At 40.5% G+C, this 12,509-nt stretch overlaps 1 protein-coding gene across 3 annotated transcripts in view; it reads right to left on the minus strand.

Moving 5' to 3' along the window:
* Positions 1-8,110: 8,110 nt before the first annotated feature.
* Positions 8,111-12,509, minus strand: part of LOC117765135 (paired box protein Pax-7-like) — a 58,954-nt gene continuing 54,555 nt past the window's right edge. For all 3 annotated transcript variants that reach the window (XM_034591443.1, XM_034591440.1, XM_034591441.1), the window contains one exon: positions 8,111-9,336. In XM_034591443.1, the coding sequence (XP_034447334.1) occupies positions 9,221-9,336 (116 nt within the window). In that variant the 3' untranslated portion in view covers positions 8,111-9,220. The remainder of the gene's footprint in view (positions 9,337-12,509) is intronic.

Below are 12,509 nucleotides of genomic sequence, written 5' to 3' on the forward strand. Positions count from 1 at the left end.
GGAAGACACAGAGCCTCCTCCTGGCTTCATTTCAAAGTGCTACTGCAATGATGAGATTAGAATGAGTGGGGTAGTGGGAGTGAGGGGGCAGGGTGTGAGAGCAGGGCTCGCAACAACGGAGGATCTTAGTAATCGTACATTCAGGGGGCTGCTGCAATAACACAATAAAGACCCGGGATTTAAGGAAAACCCTGACACTCAATGAAAGACATGGAATGTGATAGCAGCAGCAGAGCGGTGGCTAGGGATGGGAAGGGATGGTGGTGGTGGGGGGGTGAAGTGGTTACAAAATGATAGTACATCTCACTTTCTTTTGTTGTAGAAATTGTAATCTGCAGGAACAGCGGGAATGACAGTGGAGCAGAGAGAGGATCCAGCAATTTATTTCACATTTATTCTTACGTCTGTTTCACACTGCTTAAGCACAGTACTTACAAGCTAATATTATTAGCCAATCATAACAATCTGTCTCCTGTAAGCTGATTGTAGAAGGTGCAATCCCCTCACAGTGGTGATCAGACAGCTGGAGCCCAGGTACATAATGTATCCTGGAATAATTATGGGATTTAGGGAGATGTTAGGCTTTGTAAGTCCTTTCATTGTGACAGTGTGGAGTGTTTGACAAAGCAGTTCTCCCGATGCACAATATCCCTGGGGCTTTTGGGTGGGGGTAGTTGAACTTCTACAAACAAGTCCTGTAATCACTGCATGCTTTGTGGCACTTTCTCTACTCAGACAGACTGATGACATTAATGTTTGACAACAAACAAACTTAAATGCTTGAATGTCTTCTGTTTAACCACTAAAGCTTTCACATGATATACTCAGTTAAGTGTCTTTAGGTTTGCCTAAGACATCATCAATCTGAACTTACTCCATTAAAAATGATTATACTCCAGATCTGGTTAAAGCATATTATTTTTTTTACTCTGGAGCTGCTATAACATGTTGTAAATCAGAATCCAACTGGTATGAAAGTAGTTGGCTGACATGCTCTCTCTCGCTCTCACTCACCTGACTTTCATGCAGTCTTGCTTTGTTCTATTCCATCCAACATCCTCCCCGCACCACACACACACGCTTCGGTGTTTGGTTTGCTACTACTAGTGTTTCTTGATTGTTTGTTAGTCTCATGTTCAACTAGTGACGTCAGAGTTGACGTCACTAGTTTTTGGCGAGGGCTTCCCTAGGGATTCCCTCTAGTTTGTATAGCCCTATGAGACAAATTGTGATTTGTGAATATGGGCTATACAAATAAAATTTGATTGATTGATAGTGCTGTCCCGTGTCCGTAACTTATCTAGTGTGAGGTCGTGGGAAGTAAGCGCTTTGTTTGGGAGACGCAGTTTTTTTTGAGAGATGTGTTGTCTTCTGTGTGCACAAAACTTACTTTGAAGCAAACGGGTGTTCCCCTGACAGGTTCAGTGGCGTAACCCCTTTGGGTTTCGTCTTGTTTGTTGTTTTAATAGTGTCGCGGTGACCGTGGTTAGAGCAACTTTGCCCGGGAGCATATCCATGGTTAAGGGGGTGTCGCCAGTTCCTGGTTTCTCTCCCTCACCACTGGGCTTCAGTGCGTAACTACCCACCGCCATTAACCAAATGAAGACATGAAGTCCCTCCTCCCCGAACAGTCTGTTGATGAATTTGATGTCCTGGGAAATTAGTGTTTTTAAATTCTCTGAAAGAGACCTGGAATTGTTTTTTGTTGTTTGAGCGTATGGCTGATCCGCGTACCTGGCCAGATTGCGTGCGCAGGCTGATGCTGCAGTGTGTGTTGATGGGCAGAGCGCAGGAAGCACTCTTAGCGTTGACTGATGCTGAAAGTCGTAAGTATTCTTCGGTGAAGTCAGCTGTGATGAGGGCATATGAGTTGGTTCCGGAGGCTTACCGGCAACGGTTTAGAACCTGGAGAAGAGGGGAGAAGCAGAGTCATCTTGAGTTGGCTCGTGACTTGGCCTCTCACTTTAATCTGTGGTGTTCTTCCTCTGGTGTAAATGATTTTGAGGCATGTGTGATCTCATAGTGCATGAGCATTTTAAATATTCTGTACCTGTGCGTGTAGCGACATACATTAGTGAGCAGAAGGCAAGGAACGTCTCGGAAGCGGCAACCCTGGCTGATGATTACACAGAGACAGCTCTTTTATATGGCCAGCATGGTAAAAATGTTCAGGTTGGGAGTAAAGTCAACGGTAACTTACGTGATTCAGCAAAAACTCTAATTACTGTCACAAACCGGGACACTGGAAGGTGGACTGCTAGTCACTTAAAGGGCCCATATTGTGTAAAATACATTTTCTGGACTTTTACTATCTGTAGTTACTTGAAGGGGGTCAGTAGGAACCCTCAAAGTATGAAACCAGTCACTCCGCGGACTTTTTCACTCAGTCCATTCTAAGAAATATGTTATTGAAACGTTGCGTTTCGTACTTCCTCTCCGTATGATGTCATCATGGAATCACACTCTTCTCTCAGCCCCACCCAGCTGGCCTGTCACTCAAAGTGCAGTCAGCCAATCAGTTGAGGGGCTCCTAAATAATTAAACAGGCAGGCGAAAACAGCCTGTCCTGTCTGCAGCTCCAGAGAGAGGCAGAAAAGAGGACATGGAAATACACATTGCAGCAGTTTTTTTAGACTTTAAACCACTGATATATCATCTTAGGGGTACCAATAACTCAAATTAAGTCCCAGAAAGGTGTAAAATATGGGCCCTTTAAACCAAAAAAAGGCTGCGTCTGTGGTCCACGTGAAAGGGGTTGGTTTATCTGCATCCGTGTCTCGTGCCTTTACTCCTCAGTGCGGTAAATCTGATTTATGTGAAGACTTTTGTCATAAGGGGTTGGAATCCTATCGTCCATTTATGCTTAAAGGTTTTGTGTCTTTGGTTGTAGATGGAAATAAGGTGCCTGTGACCATTTTTAGGGACACAGGTGCTTCTGATTCTTTCATTAAGGCTGGAGTTTTGCCCTTGTCAAAGGAAACAGAAACGGGTATCCGGTTTCGTGGGATGGATTTGAATGTTTTGTGGGTTCCATTGCACAGTGTAATGCTGGACTGTGATTTGTTTCATGGTGAAGCCAGGATGGCTGTGCGCCCCGTGCTGCTGATCCAGGGAGTTTCTGTTATCCTTGGTAACACTAATATAGTATGTTATGCTGAATTCACCATCCTTCTTATATGGATAGCAGATACTTTCAATTGTTTTTAATTCAGTAAATAATGCACATTTAACTACAACTCACCTAACCTTTCTTTGCTTCTCCAGTATCATCTTTCCTTATCATGTTTTCTTTTCTTTCACCACGTGTTCTTTGAGTCATATTTCTTGTGCAGTCTTTCACTTATTCTTCAAGCAAAATCAGCAGAAAGTTGGAAAGTATTGGATTGTTAGTCTGTGAGTATTAACATTAAAAAACATAAATCTTGAATCATCGCTCAAGTTATCACACAGCTCATTTTGTCCTTCTTAGTAGATGCGGTTCCCAAATATGCGCTGTTCATCTTGAATTCATTATCAGCCACTGCATTTATTTAATGTCAGTAAATAATAGTAAATAAATTGCCTTTCATTTGGACCCAGCTGTTACCTCCTCCAAGGAATTTGGTTTGTCTGTCTGTTGGTTAGCATAGTTAGCAGAATAACACAAAAACTACAGGACAAATTATCATGAAACTGGGGAAGGGGAAGGATGCAGTGTGGGTCAGGATTCAAATTAAATAATTAATTAAAAAATGTTTGCAGACCCAGGAACTTTGTTTTACTTTCTCTGCAACATTTTCAACTCATTCCGTCTATGATAAATTCCAAGTGACAGATACACAGACAAAACAATGAAAGACAGTTATCGAATGAGAGAGAGAACTGCATTGATGCCCCTTTTGGGTACACAAACAACTGCAGCTGAAACTATGAGGTCGAGTTGAGATAATTAATGGAAGAACAGCACATTAATCTTGAAGGAGGTATAATAATAAGAACTTTATTTGTATAGCACTTATCTAAACAAGATTACAAAGTGCTTCACAAAAAACCTATGTCAAAAAGATGAATGAATTATAATAAATTCAGTACAATTTTAAGGGCCAAATCATAACATAATAAGGTCAAGACCTTAAAATGTGTAGAGCAACCCAACAGTTCCCACAATCAGCACAATGACTGTGGAGAGAAAAAACTCATAAACTGGAAGAAACCTCTAGCACAGTGGTCGCCAACCCATCAACTGCGATCTACCGGTCGATCCCTGTAACTCTCTGGACTCGCTGGCTGCGGTTGCGCCGCAGATCAGCTGTGTGTCGGTTGTCTGTTGTTCACACGGACAGTGTGTCTGCTACTGGCGGTGGAGCTGCAGGTTTATCTACTGCAATTCCTTCAATACAAGTCGGATTATGTACTAAACTAAATGTCAGGACTCCGTATGAAGACAAACATCTTCCGATCTCTCAATAACAATCAAAGCCCCGTTAGAAGAAGTGAATGGATTCAGAAAGTGAAATGCTGGAGTGCTTTTACTTTGAAACGGGTTCGGGAAGTGTTGTAAAAACGTTTGTTTCATAGACAAGATAAACATTGTGTTTCACAGCAGAATAAACAGAGAAAATTCTCTTTCACCTGAGTTTTAATGTTTATCTGATGAATTTATGTCACAAACATAAATGGTTGCAATATTTTCTGTATGCGTTTCAAAATAAAAGCACTACAGCGTTTCTGTTGACAGGAATCCATTCTTTTGTTTAAAAAGTTTTTTTTTATTGTGAAATATTTGCAGGAGCAAAAGATGCACGGCTTCATACTGTATAATACTTGTATTTATTTGAGTAAACAGGACTACTTTTATACAAGGAAATATTCCTTGTATATGGCCATATTTATGGCCATATACAAGGCAAAGCCAATGCAAAAACATTGTGCTGGGGGTAGAGACTAGGAACAGTTGTGTAACCATCACATTTGAGCTCTGTCAGACTGGTTGTTGAAATAATAATAATAATCTTCACCTGTACCATGGTGTCATCAGGCTACTGGCTTGTATGGCAGTGCTATGAAATCCATGTGAAATGTAAGTGGGGGCCAACCCATGTTGAGCTTTGAAAGTTATTAAAAGAATCTTAAAATCAATCCTGAATTTAACTAGCAACTACTGAATGGATGCAAGTAATGACATGATATGAGACCTATGGTTTGTTTTAGTTAAAATATGAGCAGCAGCATTTTGAACAAGCTGCAAACGAGTTACCAAGGTTTGACTAAGGCATGTAAAAAGTGCATTGCAATAGAAGAGTACTGATTTCATTTTGTAAATAGATAGATGGAAGATGGAAGTTGCAGGATTTAATGATTTCATTAATGTGTGTTTAAAATTACGTAAGTAATTCAAAAGTGTAAAAGTATACGCTTTCCCCAACAGAAGCTTATGCCTCTTAACGTGCGCACATTACAAAATCATACATTTACACAACCATGAAACTTTATGTACCTAACCGTAAGTTTAATATTTTTATTTTTTATAAAGTAACTATATAGATTTCAATTACATTTACAGCTCATTTATATGACAAACTAACTACTATTATCAGAGAACTCATTCCTTACTACATTAATCCTCCGGAGTCTTTACTACATTATTAAGTTAGAACTCGGTAGTCAATACTACAGTATTCAGTTAGTACTCATTATTTATGACTACATTATTACTCAGTAGTCAATATGACATAATTGCATGAGTCCTCAGTATCTATTACTCCATTACTCCATGACCTTAGTAGTCATCACTACATTATTAAGGAATTCTTAGTATTTATAACGTCATTATTACTTGAGCACTCAGTAGACAATTCTGCATTATTACATGTTTATTTAGTAGTTATCATTAATACTTAGTAGTCATGACTACACTATCATGTGAGTACTATAAAGTCAATACTACATTTATACACGTGTACGCCATTGTCAATACTATGTTAAGTGAGTGCTCAAAAGTCATAACTAAGTTATTATTTGAGTAGTACATTATTACATGAGTACTTAGTAGTCAATATGACATAATTACACAGACTACATTAAAATGACATGTGTATTTGTCTGAGTTGGAGGACTTGTTGTTATAACATGAGTACAGAGTCATCAGTACTAAATTGTTACATGTTTAGTACTCAGTAGCCAATACTACACTATTACATGATATGCAGTAGTCAATACTACATTAGTATGGGAGTATGTAGTAGTTATTTCTACATTACATACAAACATCAACTTCAATGTAGAGCAGGAAGCTAGCACAGCCCTGTGATCTTGGTCCAATTGTAGAGCTTTAATGAACAGTTACGCCAGTGTTACAGTGTACACACCAAGAGGCTGAGGGGAATAAATGCCAATAGAAATGTCTTACTAGTCTAATACATCATACAGGTAGAATAAATTATATTACACACATGCCAAACAGAAAGCAAAACTAAACAAGCAGAGCAAGGACCAAGAGGTAAACAGAAGAGGTCAGGTGAATAAACATATCTGTACATTTGATCCTAAATGTTCTCCTTGGTTTGCTGTCAGTGAAAAAATATATATACACAAGGTAGAAGGTTAACACAGTCAGCGTCCAAACAGTTTCCATGGCTCTTGAGGAGATGAAGAAGGATGCTCTTATAATGTGATGACTGGGTTTACAAGCATCATCCTCACATAAACCCATGACTAAACACTGAGCATCAATCTGGAATGGAATTAAATATAGAAGAAAGAAAGAAAGAAAATAGTAATAATAATAATAATAATAATAATAATAATAATAATAATAATAATAATAATACAGAAGCATATTACTGTTTGCAGGAAGCATTTCACTGACATAGCTAAACAACAGAAAGTCTTAAACTGATAGATATACTGGGTTTACTGGGCCGTGTGCGCAATTGATGTGCCTATATTAAATGTATCAAGATAATAGGTAGGAGTTTGCATCAACAGTAAATTAAGACAGGAGCACATCAGAAAACACAGGCTTCTTCTGCTAAAGTATAAAAAAAGTTTTATGGGGAAATTAGCAGTTTTTTTAATAAATGCTCCGAATGTATATATGTTGAAATTGCCAGCAGTGACTATCTCTGAATGTTTGACTTCCAAATATTCACAGTGCCCTTTGGGAGGTCCCAGTGATGAGAGGGACTCTAACGTCTGAATAGAGACATCTGTTGAGGAATGGCTGAATAATACCACATCAGTCTGCTACAGAGGTGTTATCTCCTTCGGAAAACACACATGCACACATGAATTCCTGATGGCTGATTGTTTTTTTCTTTAAGCTGCCATTATGTTGTGCTGATATTCAGTATGTGTCAAGTTTTGACTCAAGACATTGAAATTATTTAGACCCCAGCATATTATTCTTCAAAAGCTAAAAAGAAAAACCAAACCCACTCTTTTTCAAAGTGCCCATATTTTGTCCCTTTTCTCATTTCCTGTGTCATAGTTTTTGTGCGTGTAAAAGTTCTACTACGTTGACTAAATGTCTGCCGCAAAGGGAATCCTTCTCTCCCACAGAAAATCCTGAAATGCGTCCTTTGCACTGCTGCCTTTTTTCATAAAGCATCTATATCACCAAGTGACATGTAACTTGTAACAGGGCTATAAAGTAGAAGTAGAAGCTGGCTACAACATTGCTGATCAAGAAGCCTCTGGGCAAGGGCCATGACATTTGCAAAACACGCTTGTGGTTGATCTTCTTAAAAGAGTTAGGCAGCTGATCGATCACAGCAGACTGGACCAAGAACTAAAACAGAGGAAGAAAAGAGGCGCTGCTTAAGCTAAGCGCTTGCTTATAAAGCAAAAAAATTACAATTATAATTGTATTTTAACATTACAGCATGTAAACCTTTTCAGTAGACCCTCTAAATTTGTAAATGTACACTGTAAATGGCCAAAATATGGGCATCTTAAAACTCAGCCAGGACCTGGCCCTGATCTGTCTATTTGGGCAGAAAATCTCACCTCCACTGTTAGCACCAAAACATCTGTGAAAGTGTGCTATCAGAAGACGGACACTTGAATTTGAGGCAGCAGTCAAGAGGTGACTCAGAAGAGTAACTGGGCTGTGCTTTCTTAAAGGGTTATTTCACCAAAAAATGTAAATTCACCACTATGCCAATGGGCGGCCCTGGAGCCGCGTTCACGTTCGTGCACATGCACAGCGCACAAGCTTGCGCCTCTATGCTCTTGCCCAAGGGGCACGTGTCAACATCAGTGATATTCAGCAGTAACTGCAGCGATGCTACCGCGAACCCCGCGCTTGTCTGTGTGTGCGGTGTGTACGTGCGAACGTGAAGGCAGCACCGGAGGAGGATATCAGAGGACATTTAGGCTAGAAACATGGTGTAACTGACACTGTTTCAAGTCGAATTTGAATGTCAGGGCTTATGGACACTTTTCTGTCTTTTTTTTTTACATTTGAAGACGTGGTCGCCACTTAATTCAATTTTATTGAATTTTGCTGCAACGCTGTTTACCCCTGAAACGCCTCAAGTGTCTTGTGGACACAAACACTTTACCCACCCCTCCATCGGCATAGTGGTGAGTAGGTAATGAGGGAAGTTTTTTCAGTGAACTATCCCTTTATGGTTTGTTCAGACTGAATGCAAACATCAATTCAACAGCACAATGAACACCAACACATGTGAATTCACTCTGTGCATCACAGGATGACTGTAATGCATAATTCTCTCTGTTTCATTGTGGGCAGTGACAACCTGAAAACATTCATCTGTCATTGTCACACTGTAAAAGATTAGATCTCTGATATAGTGAGGATGGTTTGCTTGCTTCATAATTAACATCTGTCCCAGGTTTTGTGAGTAATATTTTAGATGACACCCTTAACTGGTTGGCTCAGGGGTCACATAGTATTGTTTTTTTATCACTTGTTTAAAGCTATACAGTAAACTTGTTTACAAAATGTGAGGAACAAAGGAAAACTGTATTACTAACAGTGGAAATCCTTGTTGTGGATTTGATTGGTCCCATGGGGAATGTTTAAAGCTTGGACAGCTGCATAATTCGATCCTTAAACAAGCACTTACATAAAGTATAAAACATCTAAATATCAGCCCCATGTAGTCAGTCTATGACACACATGTACACTCACACACAGATTTGTATGGATGGCAGCAGGAGGTGCAGGTTGTGCTGGTGACCAGATGTCATGTTGTTTAAACATGTCAGGCAAGCACTAGTAGGCCTGGCCAGTCTCGACCTGCAGCAGTCCCAGTACAGCTGTGTGGTCGGCCAGCTTCATCCTGCGCTGACTGGACAGGCTGACGTTCTTTGCCAGGTAATCCACAGCAGCTGGAGAGGATGAGAGACAGGAGCCAGAGTTAATATCCTCTTCAGCTGCTACTCAGACACTCAACATTGTGACATCTTGAAGAAGAATCTGTAGTGACTCTGGTCAAAGAGAAACTCAGCAGCAGAGTGGTGAGTAGAACATGACTGTGTTGTTGTTTTGATGGAATTGGTGCAGTGTATATACAGCAAAACATACACAGTTGACCTTGTCAGGTATTATCTACCCCTACCCCTTAGTTTTTTCGCGTGGCTGTGAAGGGAATAGTTTTGTCCAATGTCTCTGTATGACGTAGGGGTAGTCACCATCTAGCCCTTTAAACACCCCTTTAACCATAGTGTATTCAGGAACTCTCTGAATATGAAAGGGTAGACGGAAATTCCCTAATGCTTTACGAACGGACCAAGTGCATCTACATGGCCACCGCTGCTGGTAAAATGTTCAGAAATGTAAGAAATCCTGCAAAGTAACTCAGATTTTTTATCTATATCTTAGTCTAATCCAGTAACAAATTCATATGTAATTGAATTGCTGTAACAAGTATTTCAGGAAAATCGCTAATCACGCCATCAAAACAAGGATGTCTGAGTGAGAATAATAAGTAACGCTCGTTACTCCCATGTCCGTATATGAAGTTTGAAAAAAACTTCCCTGCTCATGTGATAAAGTTTTCAGTGCGGGACAGAAGTTTCTATGGACAGGACTAACGTTACATTCAATCAATCAAATTTTATTTATATAGGCCATATTCACAAATCACAATTTGTCTCATAGGGCTTTAACATGGTGTGACATCCTCTGCCCTTAACCCTCAACAAGAGTAAGGAAAAACAAAAAAACAAAAACCCTTTTAACAGGGTAAAAAGAAGGTAGAAACCTCAGAGAGAGCCACATGTGAGGGATCCCTCTCCCAGGACGGACAGAAGTGCAATAGATGTCAAGTGTAAAGGAGAACATCAGAAAGATAAGGGTATTTGCAGCATTGATTAGAATAAACACTTTGTAGCATAATGGAAGGTCAATGAATTGATGGATTATTGTCAGTAATGGTCGAGTATCTGAGGAGACATATTATATATCAAGCAGTCCTGTTGTAATCATAGTCTATGGTCAGCAGCCACCACGATCATGATCCACCATCAAGATCGGATGCCACTATAGTCCACAGTCATTATCCACTGCCGCCATCAGGATCCACCATCAGCTGCCACCTTGATCGTGGTCCACCACCATTATCAGATGCCAGCACGATAAAGGATCCGCCATTACGATCACGATCTCTGATACTCGATCCACCATCATAATACACAATGTGGCCGCGGCCGTGGCCCTGGATCCGCGGACGATAAGGCAAAGGGACTCCGGGGAAGAAGTCAAGTCAGTAACATGTATTGATGGGATATTAATTTCTTTGATGTGATAACGATTGAGAAGAGGAAGGAGAAGCTGGGAAGAGAAGCTCCGTGTGTCATGTGTCCCCCGACCTTCTAGATCTATAGCAGCATAACTAAGAGCAGGTCTAAGACAAGCCTGGACCGGCTCTAACTATAAGCTTTATCGTAAAGGAAGGTTTTAATCCTACTCTTAAACGTACAGATGGTGTCTGCCTCCCGAACTGAAAGTGGGAGATGATTCCACAGGAGAGGAGCTTGATAGCTGAAAGCTCTGGCTCCTACTCTACTTTCAGAGACTTTAGGGACGACAAGTAAGCCTGAATTCTGGGAGCGCAGTGCTCTAGTGGGTTGATAAGGTACTAACAGCTCTTTGAGGTATAATGGTGCCATATTATTAAGGGCCTTGAAGGTGAGGAGGAGAATTTAAAATTCTATTCTAGATTTAACCAGAAGCCAGTGTAGTGAAGCTAATACTGGAGAAATGTGGTCTCTTTTCCTGGTTCTTGTTAGGACACGTGCTGCAGCATTTTGGACAAACTGCAGAGTCTTTAACGACTTACTGCTGGAGCCTGATAATAAGGAATTACAATAATCAAGTCTGGATGGAATAAAGGCGTGGACTAGTTTTTCTGCATCTTTTTGAGAAAGGACATGTCTGATTTTTGAGATGTTATGCAAGTGAAACAAGGTGGTCCTAGAAATTTGTTTTAAGTGAGAATTAAAGGACATAACGTTGGTGGGCTGCTGATGAAGTAGCGAGTGGTGTCCCTATTCCTAGGAAAGATTTTCTAAGCCTACCCTTTGTGGCTCAGTTTGAAGGGGGACACTCCAAGCGAAGGGAACTTCATAACTAGGGGTAGGGCCAAGGGAGAGGAATTGGGACAGGGACTTAAACGTTGATGAAAATAAAGGAACCTGTGACCCAGTGTGTCTCACTGATGTGTTTTTAATACTTTTTACAAACAATGGAGTTCTATGGCACAGAGAAATAAGAGATAAAAGGTGTTGATGCACACAATCACACACATAAATAGTACTTAATCCACAAAACAAAACATATATTGTATAGTTGCAGAATTGTTTGTTCATTCACATTGACTGACAACATAACACTGACAGAAAGACAAAAGCAGCCAACAGTTCTGCTTCCACAAACAAAGATAGAGACAGGTAGTCACTTTCTTCGAAAAACCTGGCATTAATGCTCAGTATATTTTTCTCTTGGAGTGGTGGATGTTGCCCCTCCCTGGTTTAGCTGGCGATAACTTCTCTTTAATAGGGCTGAAGAGAGGGGGGCTGACAGCAGAAGGGATGTGACATGGTGTGCATGTGTGTGTGTTTAGGCTATTGGGGGCAATAAGTAAGACATGTCAGTTAGGATGTTAGTGTGCACAAAAAGGAAGCTGTCACTCGATGCTGAGGAATGAGAGAAAGAAGAGCACCTATGGGTGGGCAGGTCTGTCTGCCAAGATGCCAGTCAGCCAGACAGCTAGTGGGGGAGCAGTGTGTGTGTGCGTGTGTGTGTATGTTTCACAAGGGTTTAGTAGGCCCTGTAAAGGAAGCTGTTTTTCCTGTCAGCCAGGTTTATACCTTAAATCCCTGTTGAGCAGTCACACCGAGAGTCCTCTGCCACCAAGATACAGCTCATCTGATAATACACACTAAAACATATGCACACATGTACAAATACAGGTGCAGGCACACACTCTAGCCTCAGCTATTTTGACAGTATATACTTTAATCTGTCAGGAGCTTTCTGAATTAGAACAAGAGAGGAGTCA

This window comes from Hippoglossus hippoglossus, chromosome 7, assembly GCF_009819705.1.
Source record: "Hippoglossus hippoglossus isolate fHipHip1 chromosome 7, fHipHip1.pri, whole genome shotgun sequence".
Classification (NCBI taxonomy): Eukaryota; Metazoa; Chordata; class Actinopteri; order Pleuronectiformes; family Pleuronectidae; genus Hippoglossus; species Hippoglossus hippoglossus.